This window comes from Chiloscyllium punctatum, chromosome 7, assembly GCF_047496795.1.
Source record: "Chiloscyllium punctatum isolate Juve2018m chromosome 7, sChiPun1.3, whole genome shotgun sequence".
Taxonomy (NCBI): domain Eukaryota; kingdom Metazoa; phylum Chordata; class Chondrichthyes; order Orectolobiformes; family Hemiscylliidae; genus Chiloscyllium; species Chiloscyllium punctatum.
The window spans coordinates 48989699-49005437 of NC_092745.1; the positions used below are offsets into that span (position 1 = coordinate 48989699).

Consider the following 15739-nt stretch of genomic DNA (forward strand, 5'->3'; position numbering starts at 1 on the left):
ATAGAGAGTTATGGGGTGGTTTGGGCCACCCTCCTCTCTGACCTATCACCTTCATTCCCACCCCCATTGACCCATTATACTCTTTGCTACCTTCCCCCACCCTCCTCTCTGACCTATGACCTCCATCCCCACCTCCATTCACCTATTGTACTTTATGCTACTTTCTCCCCACCCCCACCCCCCTCTCATTTATCTCTCCACTTTGCAGGCACCCTGCCTGTATTCCTGACGTTTTGCCTGAAACATCGATTTTCCTGCTCCTCGGATGCTGCCTAACCTGCTGTGCTTTTCCAGCACCGCTCTAATCTAGACTTGGGTAAAAGGCATTGAAGTGTTTAGTCTGCCATGATCATATTGAATGATGAGGCAGGTTTAGCAAGTTGAATGGCCTGCTCCAGTTCCTATATCCTTATCTTTTGTACTTTGGAGGGGAAACCGGGTTTAGTAGCATAGTAGTGTACTAGTTTGGGGGGGGAGAGGAGAGTTGGGGGCAGCGGGCAAAAGTTAAAAATAGGTCAAAGAAAAGGATTAGATTTATTACATTTGAAATATAAACTGAGAAAATTGATGTTTGGACAGTGCTGTGCTGACAGAAGCTCCCAGTTGTTTTTTGGTGTTACACAGATCACACAACTTTTGAAGACACTGGATTTGATACTTGTGTGCAACTAGACAGTGCTAGACATTTTTGCACCACAGCACTAGCGTTTGAGAAGTTAAGTTACAATTTGCCACAGAGCTGAGAGGGCATTGGAGTCAGACCTCCAAATGAGCTTGCAAGCCAAGACAGGTCTGTCTCACCCTCCGTGAGGTAGAACATAAATAACTCCTAAAGACTCTGAACAGAAAGACATCCATCTCAAGGAAAGGCCTAAGTCCAGTTAACTGGCCACTGACTTTTACATTGTCCGGTGGTCGACAATAACATGACATCATCACCAAAAAAATTACTGACAGAAAGGCGTCTCATTCCATACATGTGATTTGGATTCTTGATCCACGTTTTTGTCTATGTTTCCATATACTTGTGCAGAAATCACTGAATTGTTTTGAGAATGAGTGTTTGCATGAATGGATTCAAAGTGGGTATGGTAAGTTTGCATGGTTGTAGTTAAAGGATAGGTTTGTTTGTAATTACAATTTTAAAATCTGCTTACTTGTTTATTGGTGGAAACCTGGTGGGAGTTTCTTTTATTATAGGTAGTGGTCAAAGTCAGGTAAATTAACTATTTTCGGGATTCAGTAGTTATTTATGCATTTCTAATGACTCATGGAATGGTGGGGCTTGATTTCCAGTGCTCCCTTCACAGTTGAAATAATGCAAGACATTTCTCTGTCATTAAGTTGAAGGTAGATCTCAAGGATTGCATGTCTCCAGATTGTGACATCTGGATGTATAGGTTCACTATTTTTGACCCTCACCACTATAGGTCTCCTTGTTCATCTTGTCAATGGATTCATGCTGCAACAGGGAAAGCAACTTTCTGCTGAAGTCTACAAGGAACCTACATTTATATGCAGTGTATGCCGTATTCTTGGATATCAGTGCTGTTAGCAGGCTATTTATCTGGTTAGCTACAGTGATGGCTTGAGGCCAGAGCAGTTCACTGCCACCGACCCTCTTTTCTGCTCTGAGTCTTAGGGTCTATCTAATTATTAGTGGCAGAGGATAGAGCACCACAAAGTCTTAACAGGAAGAGGCAATTGTCGTACATAGCAAGGTAAATTTTATTGTAGGGTAGCTATAGGCACAATTAACCAGTCAGGCATGATTACAGCAATCAGAAGGCAGATATATGACAGCTAGAACATCAAAACATCATGCGAGAAAAATTGTTTCTCTGTCCAAAGTCTAGGTGAGGTAGGGTGGCACTCAATTCAGCTCGACACAATCCTTTTCAGAACCATTACTTCATGCATCAGCTACCACCCCAACATCCTTGACAGCAAGATTCAAGAAATTATCACTTCAGTCACTGAATTGGGCTATGACATAGCAAGGAACAAGAGGACAAGTTTTTCTATACACAATCTCTCCCATCTACAATTCATTGCCACTCTGAGATCAAACACTCGATTCAAATATTTCTTCCCTAAATTTTAATAGATTGGTATATGTGCACATCTGTTTAACAAGCAACCTCTACGAAACATATATGGTCAAGATTACAATGTTTTACTGTCAATAATCTCTCATGAACAGATTGGGTTGGTTCATTCCCTTCTGTAATCCATGTGCTTCTGTTCACAGAGAGTTTGGTCGATGGAAGGTGAATAATCTGGCAGTGGAAAGAAGAGATTTTCTGGGCTCAGATTTGCCTCTAGCTCCAGAGTTTATCAAGAATATACGTTTGTTGGGACGGAGACCAAGTCCGCAACAGATAATCGACAACCTGATCAAGAAATATGGCACGCATTTTCTACAATCCGGAACACTTGGAGGTAAAACACTGCAAATCCCGATTCAAAATATCCCCCCAAACCACTGCTGCAATGGTGAACAAATTTGACCATTTTACTGTATTGGACCGAGGGCTGTGCCTTGCTGCATTATCATGTATAATATCTGAGGAGGGACTTCCTATTTTTATTCCTGTAGCATTTTGATCATTGTACTCTTTAACTTCCATTGGAGATGATACATTGCCGTGCCTCCCAGGTGTTTCTTCAGAGACTCCGTTTGTCCCAACAGGAGATGTGGATCTGAACTGCTGGTTTGAGAATATCATTTTGATCATTGGCAAAGTAATGTGTTCGATTATCTCCTCAGTTCTGTGTTGCCAGTCACCCTTTATAAACAAACCTTGTGTCCTCACCTATCTGAGGTTCTCTTACTTCTGTTCAGTCTCTCGATAATGGGGCGGCACGGTGGTTCAGTGGTTAGCACTGCTGCCTCACAGCGCCATGGACCCGGGTTCGATCCCAGCCTCGAGTGACTATCTGTGTGGAGTTTGCACGTTCTCCCCGTGTCTGCGTGGGTTTCCTCCCACAGTCCAAAGATGTGCAGTTAGGTGAATTGGTCACACTAAATTGCCCAAAGAGTTAGGTGCATTAGTTAGGGGGAATGGGTCTGGGTAGGTTACTCTTTGGAGGGTCAGTGTGGACTAGTTGGGCTGAAGGGAATCTAGTCGAATAACCAAAAGGGTGGCACTGAAGCAGAGCACTATTATTCCTTTGAGCAATTATTGAAATATCACACAAGAATTTTCCCATAAAAGACAGGTGGAAGTTCATCTTTGAGATCATGCACAGTTTTAGACCATTAGCTGGTTTACTTCCATAAATTACACAAATGAGAAGGATGTAGTTATCATCAAATTCCTAATGCTTTTCACTTCTGGAAAACTAAGATGCAACTTAATATCTCCTCAAACCTTAGTTTACCTTTATTGCCAAAATTTAAACAGCTTAGCCTGTCTAAACATTTAACATAGATCTTTTTGCAACTAGGACAAAAGCACAGTGTTCAGTTCCTATGTTACTGTTTGTTTTTGGCCAAAGTACTAATCATGATTTAATTAACCATGACATGACTATCTTCTCAAAATTGTCTTAAGACAAAGGAGATTTTTTTGATATTGATGAAATGACATGCTTCTCATGATGCGTTAATTGTCAATAACTCATGTCCTGGAAACTTCCTGTTGCTCATAACTGCGGGAGTCTCCAGGATTAGTTGGAGTTGTTATTGTCATGAGCAGAATGCAGATATTATTTCCCAGTACACCTCCTGGAAGGTTGGGATGACATCAATTAAATTCCTTAGGACTGGCCTCAGGAGAACAGAAATATGCTACATTTAAACATTTAGCTTGAGTAACCCAGGTGATTTGCCAGTAATACTAATAGAGAACCATGCATTTAATCCTCACAGCCCATTATTTTAGTGATGATACCTGGTCCATTTAGTCTAAATTAAACACCAATATTATCTTGTAATCACAGATGATAATGTATATGTTCAGGCAAAGAAAAGTGCCAATTAAAAAATCATGTATCTTACATTTTATCTTAGTCTCTTCCTAAAACAGATATATTGGGTTGGGTGAACCATTGCACATTTCAACAAGCAACTCGGGGAGGAGGTGGAGGTAGGAGAGAGATGGTGGGGAGTTTGCCGTTGAAACCTTGTGTGGAAGTTGAGTGCCTTCATTCTAAGGAGATTTTTAGTTTTGTTCAGTTGTCTGTGTTTCCCAGGACTTGAGGAGCCAGGGAGTTAAAAAGATACAAGAGAGACTGTACCCTTAGGTAAGTAACTGTATGGCACTGCCTGTGGGCCAGGGGAAAGCAGGAACATTTAGAATTGTCCACACCCGGCCTCTGCAACACCCCCCCATACTCAATTTTAATCATCCCATCAACCTACACGCTCTTCCACTGTAGCCTCTGAGCTTTGTACCATCAGACAAGCTGCCCTTTCTGTCTATTAGCTTGACTATTGAGCTGGGAAATCTGGAGAAACTTGAACCTCAAGACATGGAGCTAAAACTGGGTTAGAACCAGGAAATGTGAGGTTCTCAGCTTCCGACCATGACTGCTCTTCCTGTTTTGTGACCCCGACCCAGTAAATATTGGGGCCTGTTTGACTGATATTCTATTCTCTGTTGCTTCTCTGATCTCCTTATTCTTTACCTACTTAAGGAAATGTTACAAACCGTGTTGGGTGTATTCTTTCATTGGCATCTCAGAGTGGAATCAATACATTTTATAAACTGGATTTAACTTATGAGGAGCACTATACTTAGCTGCAACTGAAGCCACTTAGATTCGCAGACTGCTGTGACCTAACCATATTATCTGATTCACTGTTGAATTCAAACCACTTTAATCAAAGATGTTCCTTCCTCACTGCCCAAGATCTTTGAGTCAAGAGGCCTGTACCCAGCACCTCCAATGTAGGGACTTGCACATCTCACCCCTTCTCAGCGGCTCAAGATAGGAGGCGCACATTAGCCTCTCTCTAACCAAACCATTATAGTTGTCAGAATATCGTAATGTTAAGTTCTTTACTCAACCTTACATGAACCAAATGTGCACTCTCTTTCCCATGTCGATCCTCACACATAGAATATAAAATAAACAATTCCCTTTTATAGCAAATACAGTTGGTGTGGAGACTGGTAGCGTTAATTATCTTACGAAAATTACTTACTGTTGGAAGGAAAAACGGATCCTCTTTGCATCTCTGGTATTTCAATGACAAAAGTCATCTTACTTTTGAACAGAAATATAGTGAGCTAGGTGTCTACAAAAGCAAAGAACGAAATGGACAGTTATGGAGAGCAGAAGACAGCAGAGAGTGAGTACAGACATAGTACTGAAGTAGTGAGTACTGAAGCTTTTGAGGGATGAACTTCAACGATTAGAGGTTGGAGTAAAATGGGATAGTTATAAATATTGAAAACGTCACCCATTCTGCAGCCTCCTACTATGAGTCTCTGAGAAGGGATGAGATATACATGTTTGACTGGAGTATCGCAGTGTCAGGAGGAAAGAGAAAAGAATATAATTTTCAGGTCATCAAGTTCATTATTCCATCACATCACAGTATGTACATTCAAATTGATTGAATGAAGTTAAGAACTGCAGTCTCTGGAAGTATTAGATCAATCAGACAATGCTGAAAGGTTGCTGGAGATCAGTTTGAGGTCTGAAGTAATGAAAGGTTCGCATTTTGGTTGGAGCACCTACATGAGCCTGGGGAAGGATTTTTCCCACATGTTTGGTTTTTAAAATACAGTAATATTTTACTGAGAATTTCACTGTTCTCATTTTTAGTTCTCTCCCAGGTTGCATTATGCTATATGTAGTGGTCAGTTATGGTGATGTTGTTGTGTAGAGAAAGTCAACAAATGTAGACACCTCTTATCCAAGCAGTAGAACTAACCGCAGGTACTAGTAATTTGATACTTTTGATTGAACAGAAGCTAGAAGGGGATCTCAGTGGTAGTGTCCCTACCCCTGGGTGAGGAGGGTTGGGTTCAAATCTTAACTGCTCCAGATGTGTGTCATAACATGTTTGAAGAGGCTAATTAGAAATATTGGGACATAAGTTGTGAGTGCAATCTATTTGCATGTATACTTATGACCATATGGATAGAGAGAGATTAAGAATAGAGAGAGATAAACAGTGACACTTGCCCCCAACACACGCGTCAAGGCTCAATTTCTTTGAGATGAATGCATTCATGCTTTTATTTTCAATTCCAGAGATAATGTAGCAATATATGTGGTTGCCTTTCTGCCTCATACAATTACCCTGCGCTCTGCATTTTATTGGCGGAGCAGAATTATAGCCTGACTGCTAATCACTCGCTCTCTGTGCAGGAGAAGAATCACTCACCATATTTGTGGACAAACAGAAGTTAAATAAGAAGACTGATCTCAACAATAATTCTGCTGTCAGTTTGGAAACGCTTCATAAACTGGCCGCATCCTATTTCATTGACCGAGAGACCACATTACGCAAGCTTCACGAGATCCAGATCGCCTCTTCAGCAATCAAGGTAATCATTCCCACTCTTAAACCTCTTCCTTTGCCACTGCTGTCCCTTCACCACAGTTTATTTTAGCAGGTTATCCTTCATGTGGTACCTGTCTTCTACAAAGGGCTTAATTCAATTCCAACCAGTACATTCTTTTCTCTCTTACAACCATTATCAGCTTAAGTCGCCATGCCCTCCTTATGTCACTGTTATACACCAGGCCAGACCACCTTAAAATATTTTAAGAAGGTAGCCTAGACCCTAACATTTTGTTACTTTAAAGGCAGATGTGAAGTGGATATTCCAGGTGTGATGCAGCTGGTCAAACCTCTTGGTTTTACAAATGTATTTAAATACTACAGTTAAACACACACAAAAGAAAGTGGGCATTAGAATACCTTAACCATTGGAAAACTTCCAATGCAGTAACATTCCGTCAACAAACCCCTAGGCAAAAAAGGTAAATTCGAACACAGGTTCTTACAGGTAAGAGGGAGCAACATCCACAGAAAGATTTCAGAGAAAGTCAGAGGAATCCTTTACTGAAGCTTGCAACACTTCTGGACTCCAACATCTTGTGACTGCAACAGCTAAAAAAACTAGAAAAAAGCCTGAACTGGGAGAACTGGCCACTCCCCTTCCCTTCCATTGTTTAACTGTTACTCACTAGACTCCTTGGCATCTTTGCCTTTACGACCTCTCTTCCAAAACTCCAAGGAAAAACTAACCTTTTTAAAATAACAGCATCAACACGGTGGCACGGTGGCACAGTGGTTAACACTGCTGCCTCACAGCGCCAGAGACCTGGGTTCAATTCCCACCTCAGGCAACTGACTGTGTGGAGTTTGCACATTCTCCCCGTGTCTGCGTGGGTTTCCTCCCACAGTCCAAAGATGTGCGGGTCAGGTGAATTGGCCATGCTAAATTGTCCCTAGTGTTAGGTAAGGGGTAGATGTAGGGGTATGGGTGGTTTGCACTTCGGCGGGTCGGTATGGACTTGTTTGGCTGTAGGGCCTGTTTCCACACTGTAAGTAATCTGATCTAATCACAGTCACAATCAAGAAGATGATTCCAGAAAAATACCAATGATTCAGTTCATTCACTGGTATAGCAAACTCCTAAATTGACACTCATCATGCAACTCTTAATGCTACTTCCATTGTCCAGTCTGCCTTGAGCTCCAGAGGTTTGGAAACTATATTGGCAGATAAGTAATCAAGAGACCCAGACTAGTGGACACAAGTTCATATCCCTACTTGGTGCTGGGGAATTTAAATTGAACTAATTCAATTAATCTGGAATTGAGTACTGGTATCAGCATTAGAGACCATTGTTAAATTGCATTGGTTCACTGATATTCTTTGGGAAAGGAAACTTGTTGTCCATATCCGACTTAGCCTAAGACAACTCCAAATCCAAAGCAATGTGGTCGACTTTTTATGCTTCTCTTACATGGCCTTATAAGAAAAAATCAAACAAGATTTCCTATCCATTGGCACCGTGAGTATCCCTGGACCATTTGAACTGCAGAAGTTCACCACCCACCACCAAGGCAGCATAGTGACTCAGTGGTTAGCACTGCTGCCTCACAGCACCAGGGTCCTGGGTTCAATTCCTACCTGTCTGCTTGGAGTTTGCACATTCTCCCTGTGTCTGCATGGGTTTCCTCCGGGAGCTCCAGTTTCCTCCCACAAACCAAAGATGTGCAGGTTAGGTGAATTGGCCATGCTAAATTGTCCATAGTGTTAGGTGTGTTAGTCAGGGGTAAATATAGGGTAGGAGTTTGGGTGTGTTTCTCTTCAGAGGGGCAGTGTGGACTTGTTGGACCGAAGGGCCTGTTTCCACACTGTAGAGAATTTAATCTAACTTCTAAATTCAGAATGGAACAAAAACTCAAGCCTTGCTGGCCATTAATTTCCCAAAAACAAAAGAAAGAAAAAACTCCTCATATCACCCTGACCATTCATCTGTAGCTCCCCACTACACTGATGACACCAGTGCCCTTCCTCCATCACGTCACATGTGATCTCATTAGAAAGAGCTCCATGCTGGTAGTTTAATCTGAAGATTGCCACCCCTCAGGTAAAGGCAGAAATTGAGAAGGAGTGCCAGTGTGGGAATGGCAAACCAGCCAACAAACCCACCCAACCTCCTCCCCCCACTATCACAGCACCCACTGGAGTAGCACCCATACTCTCTTCCTTCATTCACAAAAGGTGGCTAGACGTGCTGTAGTAATCACTTTTCATTTGGAGAGACAGGTAGCTCTGTTCTGATGGAATCAGACATCTTGGAACACATAAGCTTGACTATATTGAGAGAAGAAACAGCACGATCTCAACATTTGAACAATCTCAGTAGATTTTCCAAGGCCTTGCTCAAATTAAGTTGGGTAATGGACTATCTTAGCACTGGTTTGGTATGGTGCTGTGGTTCCGCTAATGAGGCATTAGGTAATATCTTGCTGCTGAGATTACCATGTTTCACTTCAAGATTACCAAGACCAGTTTAATATTACATAAACAGGATCCTCAAGTTTAACCCAACCTTCAAAGCTCACTTAATTAAAACCCCATGTTAACCACTTCAAACGCTTATTGTTCAAATATTTCAGGTATAACTGAGTATACCATCAGGCAAAACAAGGGCAACGAATTAATGAATAATATCAGATTTTAAGTGTTAACAATTAAGACACTCATCAAACAACACAAATTATTCAAGTAACAAACAAGAGACACTAAATTATACAGAAATACAAGACAGATTTCAAACAGATCCAAAGTTTGGTCAGGAAGTCTCTTGCTTTGTCCAGACAATATACCTCAAGGCTTCATGTCAACAATAGTCCCCGAATGACTGTCTCTGAATTCGAGTACCTACATTTATAGAAAATCTGTGATTAGTTGTAATGAAAGTGACACCACTTTGTGACCAATCTAAACTCAATCCAGGCAAGAGCACACTTCATCTGCCCTGGGGATTCACAGAGTACTCAAAGGATGGCGCTTGGAACCTTTATTATTTGTGGGACTAATCATCCCCTTTCTCCCCCTTAATTAAAAGTTGTTTTTAAAATGTAATTTGCTCATAATGTGGTCACAGCTAATTTAATTGGTCTTTCCCATCTGTGTAAATTGCCTTAACATAGACCAATTAAGCATTTAGATTGCCGCTATCTCTTTGTGTGACAAACCTCTATTGATTTGTGTGTCTGTGGCTTTAAGTCAAAAGGTAAGTTTTAGGTGATAAGATTCTGGATGCATCCTTCTCTATCATTCCCAACCTATTTGTATCTCACACTATGAATACTCCATTTCAAAATAAATAGTTACTGAGACTGATTAGTAAAAGTTGATTCACCTTTATTCACTAATGATCATCAATTACTTATTCTTTAATTACACTTTGATTAAGATGCTTCTTCTAATATTGTGGCTGGTTCCCATTCATAATTTATGTTGACAGTGTTCTGAAGGGTTTGCCCAAAACATCGATTCTCCTGCTCCTCGGAAGATTTACTGGACTAATACCAAAAATGATCAAATTGTCTGATGAAGAATGATTGGACAGGCTAGACTTGTATCAGCTCGAGTTTATATGAGTAACAGGTAACTTGCTAGAAACATACAAGTTCCATAGAGGTCTAGATAGGAATAGATTGAGAAAGGATATTTTCTCTTGTGGGAGATTTCAGAACCAGGGCTACTATTTAAAAATCAGCAAATGTCCATTTAAAACAGTGATTAAACAAAATCTTTTCTCATTGGGACTTGTGAGTCCGTAGCATCCGAAGTAGGCCCAATATGTTTGCTCTGCCATTCAAGGCAATTGTAGCTGATCTAATCATTTTCAACCACACTTCAAAACTCTTTCCTTGGAAGGCAGTGTGAAAGCAAAGTCTTTTAATATTTTTCGGACAAAAGGAAATAGATTCTTATATGCAAGTGGGTGAGAGGCTATGGGAAGTAGATGTAAGGTGAGGTTGAGGTGATAGTAAGATCAGACATGATCTTATTGAATGGTGGAGCAGTCCTGAGCAGCTGAGTGACTTAGCCCTGTTCCTAACTTAAATGTTGAGGTTATTGAGGTTGGAATATTTCAAGCCATAATCATTCATAAAATACAGGCCTAGTTAATCCAGGTCTGGCAGCATCTATGGAGAGAAAACAGAATTGACATTTCAATCCTGTGACCCTTCCTCTGAACTATGTCATCCCCTGTTTAAACATGAATACAGTGGTTTGTCTGAGACTGTGGACATGACCTTGGATGTTTTCCACTCTGGAAAACCTGCTGGGCTCTGGTTTCACGTTCTGGCACCTATCTGTTTCTGGTATTTGCTAATTAAACTGAAAGTGAAAGAAACACAGTGACACAGCCTATTAGTTTGGAATTATTGACAAACTGTGTTCCACACCTGACGCAATTCATATGCATTCCCTCCCCCCCACCCCCCTCAAATGGTTAGCTTGATTATTGACTGCAAAATCTGCTCGAAAGACGAGAAGCATCAAGGCTGTTCCTCATTTAGCAACTGCATTTGTTTGACAAATGATATGTGATGAAGTATGATTTTTTCTAGGCTACTGGGAGTTCATTCCACCCTCTGAATTTTGATAAATAGAATTGTGCCTTTTGGTTCTGGCTCTTGTAAGATGCAGTTAAATTGACTGATGGAAATTGATGATATCCTTATCAACCTCAGCAAAACATAGCTGAACAAGCAGTGCAAGGGGAATTGCTTAAAGAACTGCACTCTTCAGGGATTCACATGGATGGATTAACTGCCATGTTTGAGAAGCAGTAGTTTATAAAGTAATGTGCACCATTAAAAATAACTTTGTATTTTCTTCTTTAAGAAGTAATAATGTGGCTTTGGGGTCCCAGTTGCTTCAAAGCTGCTGACTGAGTCAAATAATGGAATATATTTCAGAAAGCTCTATTATAAAACAATGATAGTTTAATAGAAGAAGACTGTTGGGTGAAGAACTCAGTGGGAGTAGTCTGTTCGATGGGGAGTTGGTTATGAGCAGTTTATACGATGGAGAGATGGACTGGGGCTAGCCATGTGAAGGAGCTATGGATGAGCAAACAGGGACTTAAAGAGAGAGAAAGTTGACTGGGAGCAGGCCGGTAGACAGAGATGGATTAGCGCAGGTTATTAGAGAAACTTGGGTGGGGCAGGTTGTCGGAGAAACAAGTGAGTGTGGCAATCCAAAGTCACCACGTTATTCCTACAGTTTCTATTTATCATGACTGAAGTTATTCAGATGCTGTATTACAAAGTGTTAGTTTCTGAATGAAGAAATACATGCTAACTGAATCGTCTTTCTAGTCTGTTCCTTTGGTTAACTGCTCCGCAATGTTTGTTTTTATGTGTTAGTTTTGTATTTACTCCCATTCATTTGCTATTTCCCTCTGTACAGCTATTTTGGAGAAGCAGAAATAGCTTGTCGTAATTGATATTATCTAGTCTCTTTAGAATCTTAAATTCACCAATCATGTTAGCTCTGAATGTTCTCCTTCTCCACTGAGAAGAGGTTCAATTTACATAATTGTTTCTTCCAAGACAATACCTTCCGTGCCTCAATTTATTTGTGTGCGGTTTTCTGTATCCTTTTAATAATTACAGTATTCACTTGGTCCTGAGGTGATCAGTGCTTGTTATTGTAATTGCAGTTACATTAATGACTGTAAAGTGGCAGGATTCCATCCCTATTCAAAGTCATTTGTTTACTTTTCATCGTGTCCCAAACGTTTTTTACTCACTGTTACTGCGCATTGTTGTGGCAGTTTCAATTTGTTGCTAATTGCAAACTCCAGATCGCTTTTTACTTTTTCCAATAGTTTCTTTCTATTTAAATAAATGTCCCTTCTGGGTTTTGTTACTTACTTACTTGAAGTACTTTGCTGTCTCCATCATGAATTTCATCTCCTGCCTGCCTATCCAATTCATGAGTCTATTCAAATACACCTGTAGCTTATGTCCTGCACATTTCAGATTGTCATGCCTTCATTGGCCCTGTGTCAGGTGAAAATTTAGTCAGTGTACTGATGATTCTTAGCATGCGATCAACTGTAATCATATTAAACAATGGGAGGACAAAAGCAGACATGTGTGGAATCCGACATGTTAATACTTAGCTCTTGATGACAATCCCAATACAATTAGCTCATGAATTTTATCGCTCAGCCAATTACGTAGCAAACATAAGAGAACTGAACACAGTTACAAGCAAGAAGAGAATCAATAACTAAGGTCCAAGAGGAATTATATGTTTTTATACCATTAACCTAAACAGTCACATCAGGGATCCTCCTTTTTTAAAGGTCACGTTGGCCTAGCAAGCAAAATTATTCATTCACATTGAGTGGAAAGCTTAGGATCACGATTACAATTGAACTTTGAAACACAATTCTGAATGGAAGTCCTGAATTTAACAATTTTTTGACAATGCAAGGTCCTTGACAAGACTTTTGGAAAAGACAAGAATATGCAAATTAGTTGCTCCCTTAAATTTTATATATTCGCTGCGATGTCCACTGAAATCCACAACTAAATTGTTTGGTAATAAATGTAAATGAACATTTTCCAACCTCATATATAGATTTATATACTTGTGGCCAATGGGTAGAAAATTTGTTGAATTATGTTTCTGGAGTTGGCAATGAAAATAAAACTATGGATTTTCAAGAAATCAGTGAAATAAGACAAACACTTTGGCTGTTACATGAGAGACTCCTCATAATCTTTTGTTCCAATATCCAAAATCACACGCACCCTTCCTTCAAACCCCACCGCACCCATCCCTTGCAACAATGAAACCTCTGGATTGCAATGTAAGTAAAGTCATAGCTGCCAGCGTTACAAAAGGGAAAATTCACTCCTCTGTAATATAATTTGGTCTGTAAGATTACGAGATTTTCACTGATAAACTTTCCTCTTTCTGCTTGTCCAGGTAACTGAAACCAGAACAGGACCTCTTGGATGCAGTAACTATGATAACCTAGACTCTGTCAGTTCAGTTCTGGTACAAAGTCCCGAGAACAAAATTCACTTAAAAGGTCAGTACAGGTGCGATGGATCAAATTTCTCCTCTCATTCCAGTAACTCTTAATGTAAATTCACTGTGCTATGCTTTTTTCTCTTATTCCCTCAAGTCTAGATGCAATGGATGAAGCTTTGTTCTAATATTCATGTCTCAAGCTGATTATCACACCGCATCATGTTATTCCTATAAAATCAGTAACAACAGCTGGGGCTCCAGTTGCTAAAACAGTAATTTTTCATCATATTAAATGCTGAAATGTCAGGGTTACTTGCAGTCCGTTATATTATCATTGTAGCACAATTTTAACAAACTCATTTACAGCATTTGTTATTCCATTTGTAGTCAGGGTTGTCTGCTAATGTTCTCTTTACTGCTCCTCTTGGCATTAGTATTGATAAGAATGAAAGAATAAGAGAAATGGGGGGAAATGTCACTCACGTAGCCCCTTGGATCAGCTGTTTCATTATGATCATAGCTAAAGATTTACATCTTCTGCATCCCCCCTCCCTCTGCCCTATCCATACAGCTCTTGATTCCCTCAATCCATTTTGATTTTTTTCTTGAATATATCCAACATGTCCACAGCTGTCTGAGCTGAATAGTCCCAGGGATTCATAGCTCACTGAATGGAGAAAGTCTCAGTTCTGCTGTACCTAGCTGACCCCTTCTCCTCCTGTGCCCTTGGAATAAACTCCAGCCAGGGCCAACATCCTAATGACATCAACCCTGACAGGCTCCTCAAGGATTGTCCACATCTCAATGAGCTCTGGATGCTATCAGCCATACTCCTCATATATAATCCACCAAGGAATCAATCCGTATTAGACTCCTGCTAAGGCAAGGAGATTCGTTCATCAGAAAGAAGACCAAAGCTGTTTGCAGTACTTAGGTGCAGTCTTACCAAGCCCTGTGTAAAGGCAGTAATTGCATTTCTTCCTTTCATGTTTCAGCCTGCTTACATTCCTGCTTTCTTATATTTTCATATCAATGATATTGCAATAGCAAAAGTCCTCTTGAATTATTCTACAGTGTCAGTTGTGTTGGTCTGGTTTTCCCTGTGTCAGTGTGATTTCTACACTTTCCCAATTTACCTACAGTTGATCCTTATCTTTCATGAAAACATGCTTGATTTAATTTAATGTTTGGATGCTGTGACAGATAGACCAGAGATCAAGTGGAGAAAATGTATTGTGGTTTATTAGATATATGCAATTGCATGAGCAGTAAACAGGGAACAGATTGAAAGCTGGAGAGCTCCAGAACTCAAAACGAAGTGGCAGATTTAATCTAAAGATGAATACTGAATGAGTGTAGCCTTCGACTCAGTACAATGTTCATAACACTTTACACAAACCTTCCCCAGTCATTTGCTTCCAAATTTAATCAAGCCACAGAGCAGCTTAATTATTTACAATCTGCCATATTCAATTGCATTTTTTCTCATTACGCAACCCAGCATATTTTAGCTCACAGCTGATCTTGTTCAACACAAGGTGCACCGATTTGGATTGTACTAAATTTATCTACTCAGCTTCCCTTTTCATGGCTTGTGGGTTGAAAGGAAAGGACCAAGAAGCATATATTTGAGAAAAAAAAAACACTTCTAATAATAAAGGGGTTCTCATAAACCTGGAGACCTCACAAATCATTTTATGGACAGTGAATGACTTTTAAAGTGCGCTTGCTGTTGTGATTTGGAGAAATAAACCATTTGAGTTTGAATGTCAAAGCTTCACAATGAGACCTATTAGTAATAATATTGCCACTGTTTAGTATAGGTCCTAGTCTGAACACAATATCAGTGAAGGGTTTTGGCCCACCAAGTGGCTGTTTGACCCATTGTCACACTGTGGGTCAACCCATGGCACATGGACTGCACAGGTTCAAGAAGGCAGTTCAATACCATCTCCTCAAGAGCAAATAGGGTAAGGCGATAAATGCTGGCCAGCCAGTGACACCCACATCCCACAAATGAACAAAAGTAAATGATTGTAATGATGGTAGGTTAAAAACAAGGACTGCAGTTGCTGGAAACCAGAGTCTAGATTAGAGTGATGCTGGAAAAGCACAGCAGGTCAGGCAGCATCCAAGGAGCAGGAAAATCGACGTTTCGGGCAAAAGCCCTTAATCAGGAATAAAGTCAGGGTGCCTGTGAGTGGATAGATAAATAAGATGGGGGTGGGGAGAAAGTAGCATAGA

General features: G+C 40.3%; 1 protein-coding gene across 6 annotated transcripts in view; it reads left to right on the plus strand.

Moving 5' to 3' along the window:
* Positions 1-15739, plus strand: part of LOC140479628 (BMP/retinoic acid-inducible neural-specific protein 3-like) — a 186390-nt gene that overhangs the window by 88796 nt on the left and 81855 nt on the right. For all 6 annotated transcript variants that reach the window (XM_072573515.1, XM_072573511.1, XM_072573512.1 and 3 more), the window contains 3 exons: positions 2252-2442; positions 6328-6506; positions 13448-13553. In XM_072573515.1, the coding sequence (XP_072429616.1) occupies positions 2252-2442; positions 6328-6506; positions 13448-13553 (476 nt within the window). The remainder of the gene's footprint in view (positions 1-2251; positions 2443-6327; positions 6507-13447; positions 13554-15739) is intronic.